This window comes from Sinocyclocheilus grahami, unplaced genomic scaffold (genome assembly GCF_001515645.1).
Source record: "Sinocyclocheilus grahami isolate Dianchi unplaced genomic scaffold, SAMN03320097.WGS_v1.1 scaffold1117.1, whole genome shotgun sequence".
NCBI lineage: Eukaryota > Metazoa > Chordata > Actinopteri > Cypriniformes > Cyprinidae > Sinocyclocheilus > Sinocyclocheilus grahami.
Window position 1 is genome coordinate 281,796 of NW_015506296.1, and position 11,758 is coordinate 293,553.

Genomic DNA, 11,758 nt, shown 5'->3' on the forward strand with positions numbered 1-11,758 from the left:
GTTGCGCTTACATTATATGTAAAACGCACTAGACTGAATGATAAATGTGTGTTGTGATATTTAATTTGAAAATAAATGTAGCTAATTTCTTTATATTATAGCCTATGACTTTCATCTTATTTAACTATAATCACTGTCGTGTCTTGCTCACTTTCCCACGAACAAACGTGCATAAATAAGTGGGACAGATGAAATGCAATAATAATAGTGGAGCCTCAACGTTGGATTTGCAGCGTTACGCATTCTAGCCATTGGCCCTGCAGCTGAAGTGAAAGACAGCTCGGGAGCACTCGTTTATTTACGGGGGCTTATTTAAAATGAAAACTCATTCTCTGCCAGCAGGAGGCGCTTTTAGAGTGATACAACTGGTAATGTATATCGAAATATCGGAAATGTGTTTAAAAATCATATCACCGTTATTGAAAAAAATTATATCGCGATACATATTGATATCGAATTATTGTCCAGCCCTACCTGGGACTAAATGATTTAGTGAAAACTTTCAAAAATGGCTGTGGCGTTCCCTTTTGCCAAAAAGGACGGGTAACTTCAACACCCATAATGTAGGCTTTGTATTTAGATTTATGCATTACTCGCTTATAAGGCAGTTTAAGGTTAACAACACTAAAACAGAATAATATAAGGTGAGGTAACTTGGACAAAAAGTTGCAACTGGAATAAAAACTACAGCAACAACATTTAAAACACAAAACCTTCAGAACCTTAGTGAATGTCTGATCTAGAAAGGGCAAAGAGACTGTGTTTCCCAAAAGCATAATATCCATAAGCCTAAGTAGATCAAGGAACCACTGCCACCAATGGTCTCTACGATCAACTTAACTTACAATGCTTTTGAGAATTGCAGCCCAGGTCCAGTTTACTTAGGCTGCATTGACACTGCAAGTCTTAATGCACAGATCTGATCTTTTGACCATATCCGATGTTTTGGCCCACCTGTTTACATTTACTTAGAATCGACTGGTACCCAACATCTGTTTTTACAATAACTCACTCCCAAAATGACTGTCAGTCATCACTTTACTATGCACATGGTAGACCCTCAGGTTTTGCATGACTGTGCTATTAAAATTATTTATATAATGTCGAGTGGCCATTATTATTTGCCAGCATGGATAACAGCTGCCACGGATGTTCTGCAGCACAAAATCTGATTGAACGGATAAAGACCAGAAAATAACAGTAATTTTCATGTTATTTTATCTATAGCTTGTTAGATGTAGAATTATGAGCTGAAAAAGTTGCACCGTAAGATTATATTTATATGAATGAATTCCAATGAATTCATGAGAGCGAGCATGTGAGCGAGTAGCCAACAGCTAAGTTGTCACTACATTGCTGAGAAATATAACGCAGCTTTTAGTAGCAAAGCTGTTGTATTTATATAACACATGGGGCAGGGGTTGAAAATCAGCTCCTGAATGTTGTGCAATTCCATACATATGTTCCCACCTCAATAAAACATGAGCGCATACAGCACTCCGGCATTAAAACGATATCTTTATGGTCAAACATGTCGTCCTCACATTGTGGTGGCTCGGAGTTCTGAGGGGAATAGGATATGTTTAGACGTAGGTTAGATGTCCAGATATCGGATATGTATCTGATTTAACACCCCATTTGAAAGTGGCTCAGATCAGATGCGGGAAAAAAAAAAAAACAGATCTCATGCGGATTTTTGTGTTTTGTGTCACGTGTGCAACTGTGTCAGATGTGAGCAAAAACTAAAAAATTTTTATTTTTTTGTGCCAGTGTAATATACATGGTTTCTGCAGGTCTTATAAAATGTAAATGTAAGGTTTTTTAAGACAAATAAATAAAATTTAAAGAATAAATTGAAGGGAACACAATGCAACAATATGTTCTCTAAATGTACATGTCTAGGGAGTGCACAATGAGTTATAAACCAATCTCCATTATTTTAAAATTAATTTTACAAAAAAAAAAAAAAGGTTTGGATAGCTGACTACTCAAATATGGAAATAACTGTTATTATACCTTCTGATCACACTGCAAAAAGTGTTGTTGTTCCTCAGAACTTTTGTCTTGTTTTCCAGTGTCTAAAGTTTCTGAAATCATACATTTACCGGAGAAGCAAAATGACACACGATTTTTTTTTTGTGAAACTGAGGAAAATTATGAGTCAAAAACAAACAAACAAATATATATTTGCCAATGAGTTCAGAATAAAGATGTACTTAATTCAATAGGAAAACAAATTTTCATTTCCAATTGACAGATATTTGTTCTTGTTTCAAACATAAACTCACTTAATTTAATTTCATTCATTTCTCAGAAAATAAGACTTCGTATCTTCATTTTGCATCTCAAGTAAATGTATCTTGCTTTAAGGTTGTTTAGATATTTGTACTGGAAAACAAATACTCCAGTAGATACTAATTTTTAGTAATGCATTTAATGGCATAACTTTATGAATTTAAAACTTATTGCTCTGATTTAACACCTTTAAGGCCTTAAATTAAGACTTTAAGACCTGCAGAAACATGTTCTATACGGGACGATTCTAAAAAAAAATGTGATGTAATGCGATCTTGTAACACAATAACAAAAATAAAACTGAATCCAAGAATATGTAATTGCCTTAAGGACAGGGGAAATATCCATACACAGAACACTGAGCAAAACATTAACCCAAGATACCCTGGACCTTGTACTCACTTTTGAACTGTGAAGGTGGTTATTATAACTGAGGGTTATTCCATAAAACCTCATTAGAAGTACAGTGGGTGAAAACAACTAAACACTCATAAAGACGCTGTGTGTCACTGTGTCCTGGAACCGGCACACGCTCATGACTGCTCTAAAAATACTACAGGGATCCCAGTAATGTGACCTTACACATACAAGTTGCAACCCAGCATCTGCAGACAGACGGAAACTCAGCGTATACTTGCATTGGAATCGTTTTTTGCCTTTGTTATGATGAAATCCCCAAAACTTTTTCTTAGGGACTGGGTTAAAGATATATAAATGGAAATTGGGAACAGTCAGGAGGACATGACCTCTGGCACCACTGAAAGAGACGTCTCTTCATTCCTTCTTCCCATAATCCACCTGCACGTCCTCTGCCTCTTACCTTGTGCACACTCTTGGGATTCTCCAACCATGCATAGTACATCTCCTCGACATAGTTAGAGCTTGTTCCGTTCAGAAACGGCTCTGCGGCCACCGGTGCTGTGTAGCACCTGAATGGCTGAAACGTCCTAGGGGTGGCCACTGGCCTCTGCTGTGATAGATTTTTAGCAGTCTGTGAGGCCGTGATCGGCCGGAGCCGTGCCGCACAAGTCCTTAAGCGGTGCATCGCAGTCTTTTGAATGAGCGCCACCCACACTCACAAGTTCCTGGATGTCCCCAGTGCCGCAACAGAAAAGAGAAGCGTCACCTCCTTCTTTAGCTCAAACGGAAAAGGCGTTTCAACTTCCTGGGGAAGAATGGATAGTTCCAGAAGCCCTTGACCTTTGAATCCTATCTGTGGTTTGTACTCTGAAAAAAGGAAAGGAATACACGAGTAAAGAAAAAAAAAAAGTCAGATATATGCATTAAAATGCCTCTTGATATGTGTCATTCCCTGGGTATCACGAAGGTTTTAATGAGATTTTTAGTGCAAAAGAAACAAATAGTTATAATCAGGTACAACAGTAACTCATCATCATGAAAGATCTTCATACAGCTCAGAACGTAATCTCATTTCATATCTGTTTATGCAGTTTTGTGCTTTACGTGGCATAATGGCTGCTTCCAGAGAACAGACAAAGGTCAAAGAGCTAGTCAAGCTCCCGATAAAGACCATGAGGTCCAAAGGATTTTTGAGAAACAGAACCAAATGTCTTGCAAACTGTAAAAAACTTGGTGTGTTTTAAATATACAAAGTGACTGTGGAATTACAAAAGTTTTTGGCTGGAGTACACACGGCAAATTATAAATATAGAAAATGTTCATCGAATGATGAAAGAAACTATGAGTGAACTTTGAATTTATTTGTCACCCCATTGATATGTGCCACTTTGCCAATAAACAAGAGCATAAGTCGGATAACAGTGCCATAATGAGGTCACGATGACTTTTGATTCTTTTTTGCCACAAGAAAGGTTCATCAGTATTGCATCTTCACTAATGCACAGAAAGAAATGAGGGTCAAAGGTGAGTTTATTTTCATCTCCCAAAAACATACTACAGACTATATGCTAAGCAGAGTTAAAAACATCCTTTGCTTATAACTACTAAAAAATAGTTTATTGTGCAATTGCAACAACAGATTGTGCAATTTACAACATCTGTCACCAGGAGTGTAGAAAACACAACATTTAATGCATATTACACTACATACCCTTGACTTATTTTATATCTTAATGAATATTTATGGCATCATTAAATTCATATTTTAACACAACATGTCGTATGCAACTTTGTGAGGAGTTTTTCCTCGCGTTTTAGCAAAGCATTGGCTTTCCTTCATTCCTAAGAAATAAATCACATCCGCTGCTACTGTAATAATCTGAGCTATGCTCTACTTCATTAAAATGAAGAACTGTGAGCGGTGTCCTTTTCCGCTCAAATGAAACTGGTATGACCATGTGGTTGAAATAAACATGGACCCCTTCTCTCCATCCACACGCCTATGTTTTGACCTTGCGTCCACATTCCACTCCCCTTGATGAGTCGCTGAACACCGCCCGCCCACTGCACTGATTCAGCGCGCTCATTGGCTGGAGATTCCTAACCCCGCCCACCGGACATGCCTAGTGGAAGGCTAATGGAGACACGGAGTGTCAATCATTATGTCCTTTCACTAAACATATGGGTCTTATGAAAATATTAGCAGCCCATGCTAACCGTCAAATTAGAGGCCGATACTGGAATCCAGTCATGCAACTTTTAACTCTTATTACTACACTGTTATTTTGTGGGACAGTTAAACGTATCTGTTTAATGAATAAAAACAATATCTACGTCTTTCTGTTGTGAACCGCAATACCTTGAGCTAGCAACAATAATGAGCTAATTTAAGGTCGGTTCAGGCTCGGTAGTTTTGTAACTGGATAGTTTAGTATCCTTTAGCCAACGGACTGACACGTAAATACCTAGTTATGTCATCAAATACCAGGTAACTGTGTGTCACACCAAACAAGAACAAGCTGCCATGCTAATCTGAAGAAGTGAAGAGAGAACCGCGCCTCCTCGTTGGGTATTTTGTCGACGTTGAAATCAAGCATCCATTTAACGACGGATGTGAGTGTGTAACTTATACATACAAAAGAAAAACCACTTACTTGTGCGAGCAGCCTTTGTGACCTGGTCGTGCACCGGAGATGGTAACGGCTCGCTGAGCCCTGCGCTGCTCGAGACTCTAGAGAACACTAGAGGACACTAGAGAACACTAGAGGACACTAGAGAACACTAGAGGACACCAGAGAACTCTAGAGCACTCTAGAACTGTTCCGTCACGAAGAGCGTCAGCCGCTTCAGACGTCACTTCGAGATTTCGCGCGCTATTTTTACTCGCAGTGAAGTCCGACTCATTCCCGCGAATCGGTTCTTTCGAGCCGTTCTTGTCAAAGAACCAATTAAAATCGATTCAGCAGTTCTTTACAACATAATTACGCCATCACGTGACATCCGGTGTAACGACTACAGATGAAACATGAACAAATACCAGATTGTGCTACCACAAATATATTAACATTGTTTTAAGGGTACGTTTAGGGTAGGGGTAGGTATGGGCGGGTAGGTTTAGGGTAGGGGTAGGTATGGGCGGGTAGGTTTAGGGTAGGGGTAGGTATGGGCGGGTAGGTTTAGGGTAGGGGTAGGTATGGGCGGGTAGGTTTAGGGTAGGGGTAGGTATGGGCGGAACACTGGAGGACACTAGAGAACACTAGAGGACACTAGAGAACACTAGAGGACACTAGAGAACACTAGAGGACACTAGAGAACACTAGAGGACACTAGAGAACACTAGAGGACACTAGAGAACACTAGAGGACACTAGAGAACACTAGAGGACACTAGAGAACACTAGAGGACACTAGAGAACACTAGAGGACACTAGAGAACACTAGAGGACACTAGAGAACACTAGAGGACACTAGAGAACACTAGAGGACACTAGAGAACACTAGAGAACACTAGAGGACACTAGAGAACACTAGAGAACACTAGAGGACACTAGAGAACACTAGAGGACACTAGAGAACACTAGAGAACACTAGAGGACACTAGAGAACACTAGAGAACACTAGAGGACACTAGAGAACACTAGAGGACACTAGAGAACACTAGAGAACACTAGAGGACACTAGAGAACACTAGAGGACACTAGAGAACACTAGAGAACACTAGAGGACACTAGAGGACACCAGAGAACACCAGAGAACACTAGAGCACTCTAGAACTGTTCCGTCACGAAGAGCGTCAGCCGCTTCAGACGTCACTTCGAGATTTCGCGCGCTATTTTTACTCGCAGTGAAGTCCGACTCATTCCCGCGAATCGGTTCTTTCGAGCCGTTCTTGTCAAAGAACCAATTAAAATCGATTCAGCAGTTCTTTACAACATAATTACGCCATCACGTGACATCCGGTGTAACGACTACAGATGAAACATGAACAAATACCAGATTGTGCTACCACAAATATAAGTATGCAAGCTTTGGGACATACTATCAGGTCACACAACTGCGTCTTTAAAGGACCGCTCTGTCGCATCCCCAGTTAACATCCTCCACATTTCATTTCATTTAACTGTCTACCGTACTAGAGAGAAAAGAAGTAGCTTGTTGATCTTCCAGTCGCGGGTCTTTCATGCGGGTATGGACGGGTAGGTTTAGGGTAGGGGTAGGTATGGATGGGTAGGGGTAGGTATGGGCGGGTAGGTTTAGGTTAGGGGTAGGTATGGACGGGTTGGTTTAGTGTATGGGACTAGAGGACACTAGAGAACACTAGAGGACACTAGAGAACACTAGAGGACACTAGAGAACACTAGAGGACACTAGAGAACACTAGAGGACACTAGAGAACACTAGAGGACACTAGAGAACACTAGAGGACACTAGAGAACACTAGAGGACACTAGAGAACACTAGAGGACACTAGAGAACACTAGAGGACACTAGAGAACACTAGAGGACACTAGAGAACACTAGAGGACACTAGAGAACACTAGAGGACACTAGAGAACACTAGAGGACACTAGAGAACACTAGAGGACACTAGAGAACACTAGAGGACACTAGAGAACACTAGAGGACACTAGAGAACACTAGAGGACACTAGAGAACACTAGAGGACACTAGAGAACACTAGAGGACACTAGAGAACACTAGAGGACACTAGAGAACACTAGAGAACACTAGAGGACACTAGAGGACACCAGAGAACACCAGAGAACACTAGAGCACTCTAGAACTGTTCCGTCACGAAGAGCGTCAGCCGCTTCAGACGTCACTTCGAGATTTCGCGCGCTATTTTTACTCGCAGTGAAGTCCGACTCATTCCCGCGAATCGGTTCTTTCGAGCCGTTCTTGTCAAAGAACCAATTAAAATCGATTCAGCAGTTCTTTACAACATAATTACGCCATCACGTGACATCCGGTGTAACGACTACAGATGAAACATGAACAAATACCAGATTGTGCTACCACAAATATATTAACATTGTTTTAAGGGTACGTTTAGGGTAGGGGTAGGTATGGGCGGGTAGGTTTAGGGTAGGGGTAGGTATGGACGGGTTGGTTTAGTGTAGGGGTAGGTATGGATGGACGGGTAGGTTTAGGGTAGGAGTAGGTATGGACGGGTTGGTCTAGGGTAGGGGTAGGTATGGACATTAAAAAAAGCCTCAAACCACATGAATAAGATGCTGGTAGCACAATCTGATAGGTAGCATTTTTTCGCTATTGATTTGTGCTACCTATCTTTTTAATGGGAGGTAGCACAAATCGTAAGAACACCAGCAATCCTAAATAGGTGCAGTATCTCAATGTGTACTTATACTACGCCCTTAAAGTATGTACTCTTTTGGTGAAGAAAAAGTACACACTTTTGAGTGTGTAGTAGAAGAGTATGCAAGCTTTGGGACAGCAAGCTTTTGGGTCACACAACTGCGTCTTTAAAGGACCGCTCTGTCGCACCTGTTACAGCACCCTGTCACATCCCCAGTTAACATCCTCCACATTTCATTTAATTTAACTGTCTACCGTACTGGAGAGAAAAGAAGTAGCTTGTTGATCTTCCAGTCGCGGGTCTTTCATGCGGAGAACTCTGCTCATATTTTCTGTAGTGGTCGACCGATATTGTTTTTTTGACAGCCGATGCCGATATCTTGGAAAGCAGGGGGGCCGATATAAAACCTATATCATTTTATTTATTTTAAATAATATTTAAGAAATTTTAAATAATTTGAAAATGGATTAAAAAATAAATGTGTAAATAGGTGCAGTATCTCAATGTGTACTTATACTACGCCCTTAAAGTATGTACTCTTTTGGTGAAGAAAAAGTACACACTTTTGAGTGTGTAGTAGAAGAGTATGCAAGCTTTGGGACATACTATCAGGTCACACAACTGCGTCTTTAAAGGACCGCTCTGTCGCACCTGTTACAGCACCCTGTCACATCCCCAGTTAACATCCTCCACATTTCATTTAATTTAACTGTCTACCGTACTGGAGAGAAAAGAAGTAGCTTGTTGATCTTCCAGTCGCGGGTCTTTCATGCGGAGAACTCTGCTCATATTTTCTGTAGTGGTCGACCGATATTGTTTTTTTGACAGCCGATGCCGATATCTTGGAAAGCAGGGGGGCCGATATAAAACCTATATCATTTTATTTATTTTAAATAATATTTAAGAAATTTTAAATAATTTGAAAATGGATTAAAAAATAAATGTGTAAAATAAACGTACTTTAAATGACAATGTATTTTTCACAAATAAATAAATATTTAATAAAAATATCATTAAAAAGTAAGTAAACACTGTAACCAACAGGGCACTCCGTAATCTGGGAAGTTTGTGTGCATTGGGATTTGGGAATCATATTTTTTCAAATAAAGCCAAGGTAACACTCATTTTACACACAGCACACAGTGAAAATGACATGAATATGACAGTGGGCAAAAGCATGACGCGCAGCATAATTTGAAATCACCAGTTTAAAGTTAGTCGATCGCTGTCAGCGTCGTCAAAATAAAATTCCAGTGCGCCGTCAAAACAAAAGTCCCGCCTCGAGCACATCGGCCAAACAGAAAAACGTATCGGCCAATGCCGATATTTGAAAAATGCCAAATATCAGCCGATATATCTGTCGACCACTAATTTTCTGCATAATGATGCATTTAAAAGTTAACGACCAAAAGGATGTTTATAAAAGTTAACATTGCTGTTGCAGATGAAATATAACACGGATAACAATAAATAAATATTTTTTACCAGGTTAAATGTTGATCATTAGCAACTCAAACCCCTTTTTGTAAACCTCTCTATCTAACCGTCGATCGCGCGCATCTGCCACGTTTGTAGTTTTTCTAACGTGTTTTATTCGTGTTTGTAGTTCTGAACTGAATCCTTCGCCAAAGCGCAATGGATTGTGGACAATTTTAGTCATTAGAGTGTGCACGGATCCACACTTCAAAAATCGACCTGAAATAGTAGACCATCCGGGGACTTTTGGCATACTCTTTTCAACATACTATGCTTTGAGACACACTTATTCTAATCTCACAAACTACTTAGGATGGATAGTATGAACATTGAGACGCAGGGATAGTCTGCATTTATATTAAACAGTACTAAAATCTTTTTTTTTTGATAAAACTTCCAGCGCTTCTGTAAAGTTCCTTCTTACGACGTGATGTGTGTTCAAGTGATTTTATAGCTCAGTGGTGTTTTCATAAACCAGCAAAATGAGCAGTGTTAACTAAAACTACAACTATTAAAATTGGTCTTTTATTAATTTAAATAACACTGAAATAACAAAATCTAAATATTAGATGAAAAACTTGCCAGGCACGTTGCCTTGTTGAAGGACTAAAATTACTAAAACAAGAACTAACAAAAAATTAATTAAAACGAAATATAAGACTTTTAAAAACCCAATAAAGCACATGAAAAAGACAACAAACTTGAAATTAAAATTGAAATCCAAACTGAAAGCTAAAATATTAATAAATGCTATAATACTATATAAATAATAACAAAACAACACTGAAAATAAAAAGTATTTTCTCACAAGCCTTTTCCATTTACAACAAAACATTTTATGATGAAAAATTACTCAGTTATTTTCAGTTAACATGGCCGAGTTCATGACACTGATTAATGGAAAAGATCAGGCTCAAACAATATTTGTATATGAATTATATATCGCTAGCCCCAAGATTAAATAATTTGCTTAGTACATAAATTCTTGCTTATTTCTATGGTTATGATGAAAGTACTTTAATATCAGTCCAGCAGACCATCTTATTTGCAATGCTGTGCAAATGATATTTAAAATACACTTTACAGCATAATTAAAAACATACCAGGGATTTTTATTTTCATATGCAAAAACTGAAATCATCACCATCACACTGAAGGTAGCTCAAAATAAACCCATCCTGAACAAGTCCATCCTTGATCCATAAAACATCAGTAATCCAGAATCCACAACTGCTTCCAGCTGCAAGACCTGTCATTACACACAAATGGAAATGCAGTGCAAGAAGGGAGGAATCTATCATTCATTCATTCAGTCAATCATACACATTAACATAATACACAGATGTAAAATAACACTCGTTGTTATCAGACGTGTTGTATGGCACTTGGCTGATTTTGCTATGATGGAAATGTCCTAGTATGAGGATACTGTCCAATGTGCTTCTACAACAGACACGTTACAGTGGTTTGTTTGAGGATGCATGACTTTATACACATACTCTACCTCTTGTGGTATTAAGAAGTTTATGAAACATGCAGACAAAATGGTCTTTTCGTTCTTATTTAACAGTTTCAGCAAGGAAGAGATTTGTGTTTATGGCATAGTATGTGATATCATGCATAAAGTCATGTAGCCCTTGAAAACGATAGGAGAAAAGCTTCTATTTTGCTTTCATTATTATTGTCTGTAGTTTGGAAAAAAAAAAAAAAAACACGTTAACACCACACTAAAACCAGCAGTCAAACATAAAGTGTCACAAATCAGTCATTTTCAAAAACAAGTTCTCATGTTTACCTGATTTTTTTTACCTCGGTGGGGACAAAATTTCACTTGGCAAATAAAGTAAAAAATAGGTTTTCTATAAAAGTTGCGTATAAATAAAATATGTATAAATGCTAAAATCATAGATTTAAATCACTGCATTGGGTAACAACAATTTCAAATAATGATTTGCACTGCTGTATTAGAAAGCCTAAATTATGAATATAATGCGCCACAGTGCAAAAGAGAATGATTTGCAGTTATTTAGATATTACTAATGACTTGATAACCTTGTAAAATGTTTAGGATGCCTCACAAACTAAATTATCGCATTTGCCTTTTATATATAAAAAAGATTGAATGTGGTGTTCAGAATATATTTTGCACCAAAAAGTGAAAAAAGGGGGAAACAAATGAGCATTTTAAAGCCAGCCTATGATCAAAGGGTCTCTGTACATTCCTATAAACAGTGGATATTACTGAAGTGCAATCAGTCGCAGTGGTCCTATATAGCACATAAGAATCGAAGTTCTCATGTTTACCTGATTT

At 38.6% G+C, this 11,758-nt stretch overlaps 1 protein-coding gene across 1 annotated transcript in view; it reads right to left on the bottom strand.

Moving 5' to 3' along the window:
- Positions 1–5,456, bottom strand: part of ogdha (oxoglutarate dehydrogenase a) — a 42,374-nt gene extending 36,918 nt beyond the window's left edge. Inside the window, exons 1-2 of the mRNA XM_016252532.1 lie at positions 5,310–5,456; positions 3,116–3,522 (exon numbers count right to left, since the gene is read on the bottom strand). Coding sequence (XP_016108018.1) covers positions 3,116–3,340 — 225 coding nt within the window. The 5' untranslated portion in view covers positions 3,341–3,522; positions 5,310–5,456. The remainder of the gene's footprint in view (positions 1–3,115; positions 3,523–5,309) is intronic.
- Positions 5,457–11,758: the final 6,302 nt, after the last annotated feature.